This window comes from Lissotriton helveticus, chromosome 2_1, assembly GCF_964261635.1.
Source record: "Lissotriton helveticus chromosome 2_1, aLisHel1.1, whole genome shotgun sequence".
NCBI classification, from domain to species: Eukaryota; Metazoa; Chordata; class Amphibia; order Caudata; family Salamandridae; genus Lissotriton; species Lissotriton helveticus.
In genome coordinates this window covers 1,150,306,090-1,150,324,513 of record NC_136059.1, presented here as the reverse complement: position 1 = coordinate 1,150,324,513, position 18,424 = coordinate 1,150,306,090, and the positions used below count along the sequence as shown (strand labels likewise).

At 46.8% G+C, this 18,424-nt stretch overlaps 1 protein-coding gene across 1 annotated transcript in view; it reads left to right on the top strand.

The window, feature by feature from the left end:
- LOC144819631 (atrial natriuretic peptide receptor 2-like) overlaps positions 1-18,424 on the top strand; it is a 727,257-nt gene that overhangs the window by 393,294 nt on the left and 315,539 nt on the right. The window contains exon 11 of the mRNA XM_078677447.1: positions 709-757. Coding sequence (XP_078533573.1) covers positions 709-757 — 49 coding nt within the window. The remainder of the gene's footprint in view (positions 1-708; positions 758-18,424) is intronic.

Sequence of the window (18,424 nt, the reverse complement as noted above, 5' to 3'; positions counted from 1 at the left end):
AGTATTGTAACACAGCAGCAGCTCACTAATTTTACTGCAAATAATCTTTGTGACACCCTCCGGGTTCTCATATGTGAAGTCCCAATTTGATCTAAAAGAAACTTTTGTAGGGATGTTGCATGAAACATAAACTCAACATTTCTTTGCAAAATGTCTGTAATAGTCTCTCACACATCACCCACATTTAAAAATAAATTAAAGGACAACTGTATTTAAAACAATTTGTTTAAGAATTAATCAAGGCCATCAGGACAAGACTGTCTGCAGAACACAATTGGCCTTATCAGGGCACCCCAGAAAAGCAGAGGCGCTGGGAGATCATTCACTTGTACACACTACACTCAAATGTTCACTTTTAGAGGTTAGAGATAATACTGTCCCACGGAGATTGTTACTTTTCGTTTCCTCTCTCTTGCCCACAGGGTTGCTCCAACAGGACAGAGTCAATTAAGTCAGGCCGTGTGGTGAAAGCATTCCTCTGTTGTTATGAAACTGACAACGAATATCTATATTTTTGGAGAAAAAACTGTTAGCTATTCATTTTCGCTATGAACATGTCACGACAGTTATGTTCAAAACACAAACTGTAGTTGTTCTTCATTACTTTTTTAATTGGTTGTACTGCTCTGATGCCATAGCCAAGTTTGCTATTTTTAAGATTGTGAAATAAAATAAAGTATTAACGATATGTTGTCTTTTGCTTTCCAGCTATGCAATAATTCTATTGGAAATTGCAACGAGAAATGACCCAGTTCCGGTAAGACATTTCTGCACTTCCTTAACATGCAGAACATGAACCAGTAAAAACATGTTGTGTTTTCTGCCTAATGCCTTTTGTAATAGCCTAGTCCATACTCTCAGTCGTGTTGAATGGTAAGTAAATCGATCCAGGGAGCTTTTTTAATCCTGTGATAGATGTAAACTGTTCTCCACAAATGGATGGCACGGGCGTCAGGCACAATGACTCAGATAAAGAGTCTCTTCGTAAGTGGCATCAAAGCCACCGCAAGCAGCAGTCTGATGAAAGGCTCCACTGTACTCTTGTGTTCATTCAGACGTGGTTGTCATTGAAGTTATGTTCTGAAGCGACCATGCCTGTAATGGCTGCAGAATGTAACATACATGACAACTTCATTCATGGAAATTTGTAATAACGAAGATCTTTGAATAGGTCATTTTCAGTACGAAGTACAAATATGTTATTGAGTGAAGGCAACAATGTATGGGTGATAGAATGAATGGAGTGTCTTCTTTCGTCAGAGGGTTTTATGTTTACTAAACTTTCTCCTGGGGGGGTCAGCCATAGTAAGTTTTGCTCTGGAAGTACACGTTCAACAAAATCAGCTACATGTACACACAGGCAGCAATATATGGAGTGAGCTCACAAGATATAGGCGTATCCCGTATGAAAGTACTTGATAGTTCGACTTCAACTCCTTGGCTCCTTCTTAAGCAGTGGCGGCTAGAGCCGACATGAAGTGGGGGCGCAGTGCAGGAGCAGCAAGGGGAACAATAATTTTTTTTTTAAGTGCACTTACCCAGGGCCGGCGCTAGGCATGGGCAGCGTGGGCGGCTGCACAGGGCCTCGCACTCAGCCCACCAGCATGGGGCCACGCACTGGTGATGTATCCTGTTGTTTCCCTGGCAATCTATTACAAAGAAAGGTGTCGCCTGCAATTAAGGTACATTGGAGGGGGCCCCCTCCCTGGGCCTCTCATGGGATGGTGTCCGGAGGCATAGGGGAGGGAGACGGAGACGGAGACGGAGACGCTCACTCAATTGCAAGGAGACCATTCACAGACACTGTGGGGGTCCCATTGTCCAGCATTTTGGCGCCCCCACAGTTTTAACTTTTAGACCACAATCAATTCTCACACCTATCGGACTGAAGGTGTGAGAAATGCTTGTGGAGTAAAAGTTAAAACTGTGGGGGCGCTAAAATGCTGGACAATTGGCCCCCCACAGTGTCTGTGAATGGTCTCCTTGCAAGGGGCCACTTATCTAAATTAGAGGGGGCCTCGCACCTTCCCTTTTAGCCCAGGGCCTCGCCAATCCTAGAACCGGCCCTGCACTTACCTTCCTATTGTCGGCCGCCGCCTCTACGATCCTCTTCTGCTGCCTCGGTGCTCTTCTGGTCGAGGAAGTGCAAACTGCAGTTCCCATGAGCATAGGCTCCCAAAGTCCCCTACAGCCAATCCCTGCACTTCTTGAGAAGCACTGGATTGGCCTGAGCGGGCTTGTTTACCGCTCCAAAGGGGACTGGAAGCCTGCGCCTGCCGTTCTCTTCACCCGGCAATGCAGCTCACGTTCGAGAGAGAACAGTGCACATGCCGGTTCAACTGTTCTGAGATGGCTGTCCACACCCACATGCACACTGACAGCAGTGCCCAGTGCCCGCCACTCCTGCTGCTGATGGACCCATCCCCTTGACTCTGAAGATGGCTACGGTGTTCTAACTGGCGCCTAGAGGTAAAACAAAATGATAATAAAGCAGTTTTAATAATTGCTTTATTATAATTTTAAATTACATTTTCACCTGCTCCTTCCAACAGTGGGGTGACTCTACTCCGCCATTACGGAGGAGCTGCCCCTTTTCTTAAGTACTACATCAGTACAGGGAATCCTAGGAAGAGTGTCTGAGGACCGGTCAGATGATTTGTAGAAGTATAGTAGATTCATAGACAACGTGCTAAGATTAAAAGCAGCACCACATTCAGGGGCTTATTTATGAGAGCCCTGTGTCACTTTTGCTCTATGTAAAGTGGTACATGCATGACAAAAGGCTCTCATTTAGATTTATGAAGCCACCAAAGCCACCCTGCATGGCTTTTAGTGGCCTCATAAATCATGATTAAGGCGACACAGGGCATATCTCTGTGCCGCCTTACTCTGTACCCGGGAGGCGTTCCATGGGCTTTGCAGTGCGTTTTCCCAAGCAGCACCCATGGAATTTGACCCTGCCCCACATTTACCAAGTGACGTAAACCTGGGGAAGTGCCAAATCTGTACGCCTTCCGAGGTGAGGCATAACCAGGAGAAATATGTCTATTTCTGCTCATTTGTTCCTCTTTCTATGTAATCTGCATTCTGCAGCACACCTAGAAAGAGGAAAATGCCTCTTAGGAATCTTTTGATGCAGGAATGTGCACATTCCTGCACAAAAACAATCCTGCATGCAATGGAGGTTACCTTGCACTATGGCGCAAGTGTGCCTACATTGTCGCTAGGCTGCCGAAATGGCACCAGTTCAGCACAGGAATGCACTGTATTGCCTAAATGTAGTGCATACCTGCCCTTTCACTTTGGCAAAGGGCAAGGAAGCAAGCTGCCTTGCTGTGCTGCCCTACACTAAAATCCCATAAATAAGCCCCTTATTGCGCACGTTTATACTATTGTAGATGTGCATTGGACCAGAACTTCTGGATTTTTTGATGATGCAGTGAACTGGAAATACCAAGAGGAGGCAGTTACCATCCGTGCACTTACAATGAACATCCATTAACTTTAGTGACACAAACTTACAAGTTTCTTCAGCAGCTCAGCAGACATACCAAAATCATAGATTAGATTTTGGCACACCTAGGAACAAACTTGAAATAGAGATTGGAGCTACTGGCACTCCCCGAGAAAAACTGGAAGCAGTGGTGAAAGTGATTTCCACTCATAAGGATACACTTCGAGTACAGGTTGGAGTGGCTTGCACTCTTAGGGACACACTCAGAACACAGGGTGGGGTAATAGATTGATGCATAGATCAAAGACTCTGAGGTTCCTTCTTTTGGCGCGACTGTTCATCACATAACACAGGACTAAAGTCCTTAATCTGTGAGTGGTAACAGTTCTACCATCAAAGTTGTATGGAGGGTCCCGAGTATAAACACACAAGAAACACTGGAGTTAGTCACAAAGGAGGAATAGTCTGTAGTCTTTGAAGACGGGGATACTCAGTCCCATTTTACTACCCTAGGAGGTTTAGCACGCACTAACCTGATATCAAGTACTTAGCCTAGTTCTTCCACATGTCCAAAATTTGAAGAAGATCTCAAAGCCTTAACTCAGGAAAACGTGGGGGTCTGGAGGTGCTGTGCAGGAGGGAGCAAGGAGGAAGATGTTGAAAGGAGCAGGTGCCACTGGAACCACTGCTTCAGATGGATTTAAAGGAGACTAGAGAGCTTCTTTGTTCCAGCAGGATTTTTCAGGTAAGTGGGACGGGAGAAGCGTGTTCTGAAGGTAGAGAAACAAAGCCTCGATTTGGGTTTGGGTGGGGTTTATATACCCTTTTGAAGGCTCAATGGATGTAGCTAGATCACACGCAGCACGTGGGGAACATGGCTATCTGGAAGGTTCTCGAACAATGGGGAAAACACGTGTTATACACTCTCTATGACCTTACAGAATGAGCAGGTGCAACTTGCTGATCGGAACCAAATAACAGGAAATTAATGTATAGTTTTTGCTCAAAAGTGCGTAGTGGAAAACAGCACCAAAACCGCTGTAACAGGGAGAGCCTGGCTTGCCATTAACATACAGGATTCTGGAGGAAGCTTGCAGGGACTCAAATGGAAAAGTACAACAAGGCCCAAGGAACAGCAAGATTAGTTAATCCATTGGTTCACAGAATGAGGGGAACACTTGCTAACGTTCAAATGTAATGGGAATTATGGCTGTTGGGGAATCATTGGTCATGAGGGTGCAGGGGAAGCATCAGTCATGAGGTCGCCGGGGTGACATCAGTTATGAGGGATGCTGGTGAAGCATCAGTCATGGGGGGTGTTGAGGGAACATGGGTGATGAGGATGCCAGGGAAGCATCAGTCAGAAATATCATAGCTTACATAGGGCGCCATGCATTAAAGCAACACGAGCCCTGCGTGCTAGATCACTATAAAGAGGAAGCAAGAGCCCTGCACACTAGACAACTGCGTAGAGGATACAAGAGGGGGTTGTGACAGAGAGGGAGCAGGAGGGGGGTCATGATAGCCCTGTTAGAACTGGGGGTCTCTAGTTGGCAGAGGTAGGTACCACTGTCCAAATAGGGACCGTTGCTTCTAGTCAGGGCAAGGAGGAAACCCTCTGAGATAACCCCTGCTCACCCTCTAGGTAGCTTGGCACGAGCAGTCTAGGCTAACCAGAGGCAATGTGTAAAGTTTTTGTACCAACACTCACAGTAACACAGTGAAAACACCACAAACTGATTCCACAACAGTTTTAGAAAAATAAAGATATTTAATCTAAACTACACAAGACCAAAACGACAAAAATCCAACATACACAGTTCAAGAACAATTTTCAAAAGAGTTCAGGTTGCGATAAAAATTCTTCAGGTTGCGTTAAAATTCTTTAGGTTGCGATAAAAATAATCCACAGTTACGTGAAAAGTTCACAGTTGCGTCACGTTTAGCTCACAGTACCTTTAGTTGTGACAAAGTTCCAAAAGCAGAAGCTGGTGCGGTGGAAAACATGCGATGCGTTGCTCCTGAGACCCTGGGGAGGCGTTTGCGACAGCCCCGCTGCAGCAGCGGGCGTGTTGCGACGAATCCGGTCTGTATGGGGAGTAAGGCCACTTGTATGGATTCCGGTGCGTAGGTTCCGTAGGAAGTTTGTTCTCGCAAAGGCACGATGACTCTCGCAGCGACGTGATGCAGTCCGCAAGCAGGTGGTGCGGCAATCTCACCCAGCGACGACAGGCTCTGCGACGGCACTCGCAGCGATGTTCGACTTCCTGCACCGATCGGGTGCGTCCCGCAAACGAAGGATGCGACGGCTCTTATAGCGGCAACAGGCGCTGCGACGATCTCGACCTTCGTAGCGGCGGGAATCTTCTCGCACTGTCGGGGATGCGCTCCGCAGCGAGCGATGCAATAACTTTTCTTTAGCAAAGTCTCTCAAGCTTAGTTTCCAGCTCTCCAACACAGGTACAACTTCCAGAGGCACCACACCGGGGCCAAGCCCTCCAGGAAGGACAGAACTCTCTCAGTAGAGCTCAGGGGAAGCTGGGGGTGAAGTCCTTTTGTTCCTGGGTCTTCAGAACAGGGAGCCAGCTCTTCTCAGGTCCTTGGAGATTCCTTCAAGCAAGGGGACACAGCACAAAGCAAAGTCCTTCCCCTCTCCTTGGCAGCAAAGCAACAGCAGGGCAATCCAGCAGAGCAACAGCTGGACAATCTTCCTTCTTCAGTTTCAGCTTTCTCCTTGGCAGAGGTTCCTTCTTGATTCCAGGATGATCTAATTTTCTGTTGTCAGGGGTCCTGTACTTATACCCCTAAAAGTCTTTGTTCTCTTTGTGCAAGTGGGCCCTGAGCCCGGTCTGAACCAGTTCTGGGTGTTGCTTGAGCACTTTGTTTGCCTGGCTTCTCCTTTCCTTTAAGAGTGAGGGGCAGGGTCGTCAGCCACCCAGCAGGAGGTGGAGCCAGCATTGTGGAAGGCAGGCACAGCCCTATTCAGGCCCAGGTGCTAACTCCTCCCACCACTCAAGTTGCAAATGCAGTCATTCAGCCTAGGGCTGACTCAGCCAGCCTCCTGGGGAATCCCCAGCCCCTGTCACTCTCAAACCAGACAGTCAATACACAAACAGGCCAAGGCACATAGAAGGGTCAGACAAGAGAACAGCAACTTTCTAAAAGTGCTATTCTCAAACACAGGACTTAAAAACAACCTTTCCTTAAAGATGTGTTATTAAATTCTGAGTTCAGGGATACTAGACTCTTATGTCCTGTCTTGTTCCTATGAGAAGAAATGCTGGTTGCCACTGTAGCTTGCATCCCCCATGTTAATCTATGGAGCAAGATAACCTTACAATAGTGAAAAGCGAAAATGGCTGCCTTTCACTACCAGAGCATGTCACCTGCACCAGTACATGCTCTACCTTTTACATACACTACACCTTGCCCAGGGGGGGCGTGTACCTTGGGCCTTCCATAGGGGTGACTAATGTGAAGGGTTGGCCTGGTCAGTGGGGACACTGACCAGTGGCAGTTCACAGACTGCACACAGGCACTGCGGTGGCAGGCCTGATACACCATCTTAGGGATACTCCTGTGGGTGGCACAATCAGTGCTGCAGGCCCACTAGTAGCATTTGTCATCACCAGCCCTGGCACACCCAGTGCACTTTAGTAGGGCCTTCATGGTGATACAAATATGCCAATCATGTATATCCAATCATCATAACAATTTACATAGGGAGCACTTACACTCTGGCACTGATCAGCAGTGGCAGAGTGTCCAAAGCATCTAAACCAGCAAAAACGAAATCCAGCACAGCATCAAAAATACAGGAGGTAGAGGCAAAAAGATAGGGGAAAAAAACATCAAAGATGCCAGGTCTAACAAGCCCCCTCACACAATGGACAATCTACAGGTCGTGATTCATCTGGGTGACGAGCATGGAAGTAATGAGCCAGATAAGGGGTATGAACATTGTAGGCTAGTACCCAAAACTGTTCTTCAAGACCGTACCCTTTCCAAGCAATCAAGTAAAGCATGCATTCTTTCTCATACTTAGAATCAATGATTCTCTGTTCATTGAATTCCAAATGAACATCCAACAATATGGATGGAAAAGGGGGGCATAGGGCGGGTCTGCACAGCAAGCACTGGATGAATATGTAAAGCTTCCGGCAACTGTAATTTAACAGCTACTGGGTTAATGACTCATTCTATAGAGAAGGGACCAACATATATGGGTGGTACCTTACGTGGCTCTTGTAGTTGCAGGTGTACAGTGTACAGTCAAACTTGTTCCCCAACATTATAGTCTCGTTGTTATTGTTGATGTCTGTCAGCATATTTTTTCATACACAACTTAGGGGCCGATTACAAAGTCATTGCCGGACAAAGGGTTTTTATATCTCAGAGTAGCACCTGGGCGCGCTGCCTAAAGTGGACGCAATAAATATTAGGGATATCTTAGTGTCTGTGGTGCACCAGGCAAGGTCCACCACTTGAAACACGGCGACCCGGGCGAACTAAAGTCGGCAAACGCTACATGTTTACGAAAACACGCACCCTCTGGGAGTTATCCGCTCCAGTTGGATTGCTAGAAACACTTCCCGGGCTCATTGCCCAGAAAAACACATTTTGAGTGCGATCTCTACTCAGAGTCGCGGATGCACCGTTTACCGGCAGAGTGACATTGAACTCTGAACTGATACGCAGGAGCACAACTTCTGCAAGGCAACCTTTATCAAGAAGTTGCTCACAGTTGGTCATGGGCCCTGCAGAGTCGGAATTATCACCGGTGGAGCGACCTTTTTTCTTTCGCAAATTATAGCGCAGCCCTGAGGAGTCGCCGACACACTGTTCCTAACATGACGAAACACGTGTCGGCTGGTTGTGGAACCATTAAACCATTGAAACTGCAGCGATACTGTGCTGAGAAATTTGATTGTTTTTTGTTGACTTTGGCTTATTAGAACTGTGTTTTGAACATAGACATGACTGTAAGAGATATCGCTTGTGTGTGCGTAAGGCATTGCTGTATATGCCAATTACGATGTCATTTGGAAAGACTCCCAACGGGATTCGTATTATTTGAATCCGTTTCAGAACCTATATTTGTGACCAAATTGTACACATTTCTGACCGACTGATTATGATGCAAGGAAACCGTTCGGGCTGTCCGATTCGATTCCGAGGGGCATTCGGAGTAGAATTGTACAGCTCTATCGACACAGTTTCTGACCAAGCGATTACGATGGCCAATTCTGACAGCCAATCCGAATCAGTGTGCCTGACACAAAACGGCTGTTGGAATCTGACTTTGCAGGCCAGTACCAGGCCACCCTTCACCCGGGCCCTCCGACTGGGGCCAGTGGGGGTCCCCATGGGGCCCCTTTTCAAACCATGCACAGTCTGGCAGGCACCATGTGGTGCCCGCCACAGGGTACACGATTTCCCCCAACCACCCCTTTAATCAATGGGAGCATGTGTTCTCGTTCGGAACACAGGCTCCCATTGAAGTAAATACGAGTCCGATCAAACGATGTTGGGAAGCATCTTTTGTTCAGCACTGCCTGTTTTCGGTCTTTGAGTGGCTTGCAGCCGCTCAACTCAAATGCAACAAGGACAAGTCAGAGATCCTCCTCTATGGTAAATTCCCGTCTGGCTTCAGAGACATGATCTGGCCCCTGGGGTTTCCTTTACCAACCTCCAACGGAAAATCTGCTAAGAACCTGGGGGTGTGGTTCGAGGATAACCTTTCCTTCTCCACCAAGGTAAAGAAGCTCTCTGGCTGCTGCTTTGGCCTCCTCAAAACATTAAGAAGCTTTCTCCTCCTCCTCCCCAGGCACGCTAAGGAGACGGTCATCCGTGCCTTGATCCTTTCCCGCTTGGATTACTCCAAAGCTTTGTATGATTGCATCCCTGGATACTCTTTGAATAGACTCCAGGTAATTCAGAATGCGGCCGCCAGGCTTCTGCTAGGAATTACCAAAAGGAGTAGTGTGCGTGAATATCTCCGCTCACTTCATTGGCTGATCGGTCAAATTCAAATCCCTGGTGATTGCCCATTGAGTCCACCATGGTCAGGGTCCCCCTTATTTGCAGAAGCGGTTCTCCTTCTACGTCCAACGGAGACAATTACGCTCATCAGCTCTTCTCCTAGCTACAGTGCCTCGCTTCAAGTGCTACAGGATGGGCGGCTGCTCCCTGGCCATTAAGGTTGCCCAGGCTTGGAATGCTCTTCTGTTTCCTTTGCGCAATACCCAAGACCCGTTAGCCTTCAAGACACTCTTAAAAACTCACCTCTTCCCCTAGTGACAGTTAGGTGGCTCCTCTTGACCTGAGCCGGGACACTCCTCGGAGTAGCTGCGCGCATTACAAGAGTATGTAACATATCATCGCAATTGGTCGGTTGGACACACAGAACGCAATTCGGTCGAAAACTATTCCAAAACCGATTCGGTCAGAAGAGTTTCCGACCTAAAATGTAATCGGTCCCTTAGTATGATGCCCATGTGATAACATCTGCTGTTGTAGATCAGCCAGGTGTTTTACAAAGTCTTGTGTGTCAAGTACATTTTCAGAGTGCATTACAAATTTTTCAGGCAATATACAAGGATGTGTACCAGTTAAGCAATAAAAGGGGGAATCCCAGTGGCTGAATGCTGTGAGTTCTGGTAAACAAATTCAGCAAAAGGTAACAAGGACTCCCAACCCTTCAAAGTAGAGATCGTTAGACATCACAATGTCTGTTTCAAAACCTGGTGTGCCCACTCCATCTGCCCATCAGTTTGTGCATGAAAGGCAGCTGAGAGTCAAGCATCAATGACCAATGATGTGCAAAGACTGTGCCAAAATTGTGTAATGGATTGTGGGCCCCCACCAGAAATTATGGTTGAGGAGAGTCTGTGCAACCATATGATTTGTTAAATAAACAGCATTGCAAGGGTCTTGGCCGTGGATATCTCTTTTGGAGCCCCAAAATGCACCATCCTGGAAAAAAGGTCTGCTACAATCTAAATGGTACTATAGTCATTGGAGTTGGGGAGGTCAGTAATAAAGTCTGTGCCTATGGGATGCCAAGGATGTGGAGGCACTGGCATGATTCATATGAGGGGTATTTTAACACATCTGGTGTATTCCAACAACAACAGGATACACACTAACCTTCTCGGGGTGGACCTTTTTGATTACTAGTATCTTGACAAGAGGAGGACGTGCCCACCTCGGTGCCAACCAGCACCACCTCTTCCTTCCCTCTTTTTTGATTTCCTTAATCTTCGGACAGCGTACAGCTGTGGGAATTTCTTTCTCGAAGTTTTTTTGAGAAAACCAGTATTTCTGGATAACCCCGTGACTTCCGACTGGTTAGTCTCGGCGTCCTTTTCCTTTTTTCACTTGAAATCCTGTTCTGCACGCACATCACAGCTATTGTATACACATAGTCACCTCACACACTCCGGTAGTTAGCACTTCATCATGGAGGATGCAGGCGGCCTCACCTTCGACGACGAAGAAGTAGATAGAATCCTGGCCACCCTCTGACCATTTGAAGGGCTGAGTAACTCTGAATCAGGCACCAACGATGGCGATCGGGATGAACTAGCAGCACTAAGACGAACACAGATTAAGACTGCTCTACATGGCCTACTCATGTCCGAGTACCTCAAATCTAAAACAGCCCCTCCTGGTCTAATAGTAAAAAACGAACCATTCATATTCACTCATGATTTAGAGTTCAAAAGAGACTGGTCTCTGATAAGCTGGAGATGCACCAGGGATTGGTTGGTCGTTATAGTAAAGACTGCTCTAAAAAAGAGACTGGAGGAACTAAATCAGGAGATGACAGATTTTGAGGTGACCCTAAAGAGGAATAAGTATAAGAAACACAAAAAAGATACAGAGGGTTTCACTCAAGAAAGGATCTACCCCTATATCAAAAAAGATCATGTCCCCAACAATCAAAACAATGATCAGGGCACTGATTACTCAGATACCAGCTCCAATAGTTCAGGTTCGAGTAGCAACAGCTACCAGGGTGCAAAAGGCGGTGCACCATCCCACCGGAGACCATACCAACAAGGCGGGAGAGGTTGGGTACCCTATCATGGGCCACCAGGATACATGCAGTATCTACCTGCACCACCCTACATGGACAATCAGTTCCAACCCTGGAACCAACAGGCACCCCCACATAATTATTATGGCCAACCTCCTTTTTTAGGCCAGCGCCAAGGCCCGCGAAGGGGAAGAAACCGAAAAGGTACGCGGGTACATTGGAACCAACAACCAGGGGCACCCCCGGGAGTGTCAACCAGGAGCCAAACAGCATCAACCAGTCGGGGAACCTAGTGGTGAACTTATCTGATTTGCAACTAACAGCAGCCCAAGAGAATGTATTATCTAAGGGGCTTGGTTTTGTCCCAACCAACAAAATGGACAGATTCAAAATCTGTCAGGAAATGAAAGAGTTCATGCGTAAACTGAGACTAAGGGTCTTCTTTCAGAACTCCGACAATGAAAGAACTGACCTATCAGACACAGGTCTCAAAAGAAAATCAACCTTCACCCCTCTAGACTCCACTATACCAATTGAACTTCTAACGTTTGAGAAAGCAGTAATGAAGAATCTAGAGGAGTTACCAACAGACGTAAACACAACCTTCCAAAATATTTCAAAATTGGAAAGAGCTGCCTTGCATGAACTTGCCAACAACCAGGACATAGTGATCAAGCCGGCCGATAAAGGCGGAGCTACTGTCGTACAAACTTATCAGAACTATGACAGGGAATGTAAGAAGTTGTTGGAGGATAAACGCAACTACCAAATATTGAGAGAAGACCCCACAGAAGAGGTCAGGATTAGTATCTTGATAATGGTAGAGGAAGCTATGGCACATGACTGGCTCTCCAAAAAAGAGAGCGAATTCTTAATACAGGAAAACCCAAAAACTCCATATTTTTATACAATACCCAAAATTCATAAGGAGGCCCCATATCCACCTGGACGCCCCATAGTCTCGGGTAACGAGTCAATCTTAGAACCGCTGTCTAAATTCGCGTATGCGTTTCTTAGACCCCTAGTGCAAGCAACTAGTACGTACTTGAGAGACACCAAAGCTGTTCTACAATTGATGAGAGAAATAACTTTTGACCCAAAACAAGACCTCCTCATGGGTCTTGATGTAGAGAGCCTCTACACGAGCCTCCCCCACCAAGAAACTCTTGAGATCATAGAGGAGGTTCTCTTCAGCGTACCATGGAAGTACCACACACCTAGACAAGTGGTACTGGAATGCATTTCTCTAACACTGAAAAGAAACTACTTCCAATACGAGGATACATATTACTTACAGAGGCACGGCACGAGTATGGGGAGCACATGTGCCCCTAGTCTAGCCGGACTGTATGTACACCACCTCGAGACGACCAAGATCCTTAGCGATCGCAATCCCTTTAAAAACCACGTAGTAACGTGGAAGAGGTACATCGACGATGTACTGGTCATCTGGAGGGGCAACCAGGACTCGGTGAACCAGTTCATGTCATGGCTAAACCAACAAGACTAATTCCTCAAGTTTACTCACACTTTTTCCAAAGAGAACCTTGTGTTTTTAGATCTTAACATCTATCCAGTGGATGGGAGACTTGAGACCAGTACCCATTTCAAACCCACGGCTAAAAACAGTCTGCTACTGTTCGATAGCTTCCATCCGCGCCACCTCCGGGAGAACTTACCCTACAGGCAGTTCTTGAGGCTACGACGCAACTGCAGTAACATTAATGATTTTAAGTCCCAAGCAGGGGACATGGAACAAAAACTACTGAATAGGAACTACCCGAGTACAATTGTGAAGAAATGTAAAAAGAGAGCCCGTAATAACAACCGTGAGGCCCTACTTGAGGACACAGAGAAAAAAGAAACGGATAAGAGACCAATCTGTGTAACAACATATAACACTAACTCCAACCGCATTACGAAGATTGTAAATAAACATTGGAGCATCCTAAACTGTGGTAAACTTGACCTCCCAAAACCAATGTTTTTGCATAGACGAGGCAAAAATCTCAAAGATATGTTGGTCCACACTAGACCTAGAAGTGTAGGGCCTGCTGCACCCACCAGACTTACGTCAGTTGGAGGCCACCATCCATGTGGTTCTTGTATATCCTGCCAGTACACGCGGAAAAGCCAAACCATCACATTCTCTAATCAAACCACATGGGAACAACGCTTGTTTACTAACTGTAATAGTCGCAACGTTGTTTATTTAATCACCTGCCCATGTGGGAAGGAGTATGTAGGAATGACCAGCAGACCAGTAAAAATTCGAATGGGGGAACACCGCAGCAATATACGCTGCAAAAAAACCACCACGAAAATGTCTACTCATTACCTGACCATGGGACACAGCATCCAAGGCCTAAAATGGACAATCATTGAGGCCTTCAACAGTGATAAAAACCTTCTAATAAAGGAGCAACGCTGGGTGTACCGGCTGGGCACTCATCACACAGGCCTGAATGATGACATACCCTGGTCCCAACTGAACTAACAACTGAACAACATGAGCAGTGACTGGACCATCTCCTGATAGCACATCCAGCCATTTTTTCATGAGCAAAATCTCCTGTACAAATAGTTAAAAGCGTCAGCACCACTTAAAACCCAACACCTCTTAATCCCATCACAATGATCTATCTGCTTCTCTGTCTAGAACAAATCCTGCCCATCTGGGCGCATTTGTTTGTTCCTTTTTCGCTAGAGTCAGGGACCTCATCAACTACACAGTCTGCCGGTCGCCTACCGCGCATGCACGGCCACGGAACACTTCCATCGCGCATGCGCGATCAACGTTGGTTAGATTGCGCATGCGCGCTACCTGATAGCAATCGGCTTCACGAGAGCCGCCACTGTCCCTTCTCCCATCGGTTCCGCTATCATTTATATGAAGGAGCGAGGCACAATGAACACAGGTACTCACTATAATCGGATGCCTGAGCCAGCCCATACCATACTTGACTAGTTTGAAATGGCCACCGCGCTTACCCTCCTGGGCGACTCGTGTTCACTACCACACGTGTCCCAATTAGAGAGCCATTAACCAATCAAGCAGAGCAATCAATCCAATTAGTCTCACTATATAAGCCTCCGCCCTAGCTTCCTCCCTCACAATCACGGAAGCCACGGACAGAGGAGAAAGCACCACGAGGCTCAGGGTTTAGTAAGTACGGCATAGCCGGTTAAAGACAAGCATCAGTCCTTTATGCTTTCTCTCCCCATCACTAAGCAGCCATTGAAAACCAACAGGCTTTTTTTCCCTTTTGTTCCTTCTCCCCATTTATTTCCAAACTTGCAGCAGGACCCACAATTACCCGACTGTCCTGTTTTGGCTAATGGGGCATTGCACCCCTCCTTGCCAAGTATGTATCTACCAACTTGTACATACTTTACCTAAATGTACCGTTGTAGTGTGTGATTGACTGTGTGTTGCCTTCAGTTGAGATTGCGTATATAATAATATTTGGCTGATGATTCAACGCTGAATTCTGTACCTCTCACAGGGCATCCAGTAACATCTGTATGTGTTTTATGTGCTAGTCCTTTTTTACCTTTTTTCACAGGTACCTTAGAGCGAAGCGCTTTGGGATCCGCGCACTTGTAGTTCCTGGTTCTTGTTTTTCAGGCATACAACCAAGTATACTAGCATTAGCAAGGGCAGTGTATTTACATAAAATATATGTCCAATACACATTGATAAAAACTAGTACTTTACATTGCAGGGTACATACACGCACTGTGGAACAACATTTAGTGAGTGACAGGGGGATCTGACCCCGGTCCTGACGAAGGGGCATGGCGCCCCGAAACATGTTGACCCGCACAGGAAAGTGAGCCCACTAACTAGCTTAACCTTTCCGACATCACTTTTTTAACAATACCAGCCAGTGCCTATTAAATAATTTTTTCTTTTCACTAGGCCAGGTATTTTTTAACATCACTTAATCACCCCCGACCCTACTGACACTCACTTCCATTCACTCACATAGCACCCACATTAAAAAGGTGCTCCAGCGTAGTCGCTTGTTGCAGCACTGCCCCGCCCGGTAGCCGAGCGGGAAGACCCCGATGATGAAGCATGACACCAAGGGCCCTTTTGGTGTGTGAGGGGTATTTTAACACATCTAGTGTATTCCAACAACAACAGGATACACACTAACCTTCTCGGAGGTGGACCTTTTTGATTACTAGTATCTTGACAAGAGGAGGACGTGCCCACCTCGGTGCCAACCAGCACCACCTCTTCCTTCCCTCTTTTTTGATTTCCTTAATTATGATTCATATATAGCCTGAAGGGGTGGAATGGGAAGTCTTGTTTTGAGAACATATTGGGCATTTGTGAACATAGTCATGGATATCCTTGGACAATGTGGGCCACCAAACTCATTGCTGACAGTCTGTTAATGTCTTTTGGATTCATGAATGATCTGCTAATGAAGCGTCATGACACCAAGCTAAAAATTCTTGTCTTAATTCTTTCATGGGGACATATAAAGTGGCCCCATGGTAAGGAAGCTCATAGTACAAATGATTATCTTCTCCAGACACCCAAGAGTGCATTTCTTCTGGACTCATACTGTGTCTAACTCTTTGTAAGCAGGACTTCAGGTTGCAGAAGCCTACAATTTGCTTTGAGTTCACAATATTCTGTGATGTCTGTCCTAGAGTGTCCTGATTAGAGTAACCCCATCTAGCTAGGAGTTCGGCCTTGATCTCTTGTGTTTCTGGCCATAGGTAGTGTTGCAATCTTGATCACATAATTTAATGGGCAACAACTCTCATTTGGCGGTTAAGAAATTCTGCTCTCTGCAATAATCTTTTGATAAAATTGGAACTTCGTGCATGTGTTCTGTTGTGCTATCACATTTTGACAATATACTACACACAGCCACCGGTGCTGCATCCGCCTCCACGTGAGAAGACTGCGTGGGGTCTGGATGTCTGAGTGTTGGGGCAGTGGTGCACTTCTCCTTAACAAAGTGAAAGGCAGCATTGGCTTTCTGGGACCATTCAAAAGATACCTTCTTACTATCCAATTTGGCAAGAAGAGAATGTTCTGTTTCAGGCTCTGAGGGCGTGTTGGTATGGCAATGTATCTTACAGTAACAGGATCCCAAGGTGACTAATTGGAGGGACCAGTCAATAGAGGGATTATGCAACTGAAGGCAAGAGAGCCCTAAAATAGCACCAAAGGTAGGTGTGTCAGTGAGGTCAAAAGTCAAGGTCTCTGTATACCCTTTTCTCACATACTAAGGATATTGGAGTAGTTTGGTATATAATCAACCCACGAGAGAGCTCAGAGCCATCTACTGATCTAACAGGCCCCGTTCTCACTTTTTTTGGTAACTTCGTGTCAGATGTCAAGGTGCTAGCCTTCAGTTTGGCAAGGAATTCTCATGCAAAAGGCCCTACTTTACAGCAATACAAACATAGATTTCATTTCTTTCTTTTTTCTGTTTCCAGGGCCGTCATAGGACTGCGCAAAGCCCTCATTTGTAGATTTTGTCAAATCCTGAGTCTTAGAGTTTGACTCTTTCCACTAGGACTACACCACTGGCAGTTTGGGCTCCACTTGGGGACGTTCAATTAAACTATAGTCAAGCCTGACAACTAAGTTTATGAACTTAGTACAAACTGAGGGTAAATCTAAAATGTGCGTTAAGAAATCGTTTGAGTCGCCGGGGGCAAGATGGCCGCTGAGGGATGCAGTGAGTGAGTCGCACTCTCCTCTTCCCCACTGCCAGACCTTTTTTTCGATGGAGAAATAGGCTAACTATCGCAAGGTCGCTGCATGCCTTTGTCTTGCAGTTCTCTGATATTCCCTCCCTGGGGGCAGCGAGGGAACATTGTATCACGCGCAGCCCTGTGGTTCAAAAAGAGTATTTCAGAGGCTGTCACTTTGATACTGGAATCCTGTCTCAGGATGCCTCCTCGCCCACAGCGCGGTCTTGAGTCCAAAGACGGCAAGGGAGGGAAATCAACAGATCTGGATAATACCAAAGGACAGACAAGTGCGACAAAAGAAAAAGAAAAAGAAAAGATGAAAATAAAAGCGGAGTTGAAAGCTTCTGGCCTCGGTCCTGCTACAGCCGCTGCACAGAAAAGTGTTTCAAGCATTAAGAAACCGGCGGCGAGAAGAATTGGAGCAGAAAGCACAGCACCCGCAAAAGATGTAGGCCACGTTACAAAGCCGAAGACTAATGAAACCTCGCTTCGACAGCCCACGGTAACGGAAAGCTTCGCCAACACCCCAGTAAGCGGCGGTCCCCCCGCAGCCAAACCTGGTATCACTGCGGATCTTGGCGCAGTTGAGAGAGCTGGAGCAGACACGGGTTCAGAGGCCGTCGTAGTCAGCGCTGGAGGAGCTGGCGTTCTCGGTGCAGATGCAGGGCCCGGGTCCGGCGCCGGGGTTGCTAGGCAACCAGCAAGGTCGGCGGCAGCAGCAGGTAAGCCGGTCAGTGCAGTGCCTGCACCCGCCCTGGGAGAGTGCAGAGAGGTCGGAATGACTGCTGTCGAGGGTGAGCTCAGCGGTTACACCGGGGCCAGGCCGAAGCAGGGGGCGGAGGCACAGGAATGGAGGCAAAGTGAAACAAATACAAGCAAAGGAGCAGGTAAAGAACTTGCGGATGTAAGTGACATTCGGGCTATGTATACTAGGCTTCCTGAGGAATTACCGGATGAAAGTCAAAGTTTTTCTGTACTGGCACCAGGGCAAGCAGAGTGGGGGCCCGAGCTACATGGGCAAAAGCTAAATATAGGAATGGAGGACGCTGCTATTGTCGACATTAATGTAGATACACTGCTGATTAAATCCCTAACCTGGGCAGAAACGATGGAATTAAATGCAGAGAGCGGGGGATTCAAATCAGGAGGGGAATCCTCTACCTCAGCAGAAATCGGCATTGCTAGTGGTTCCGCCTCTGCAG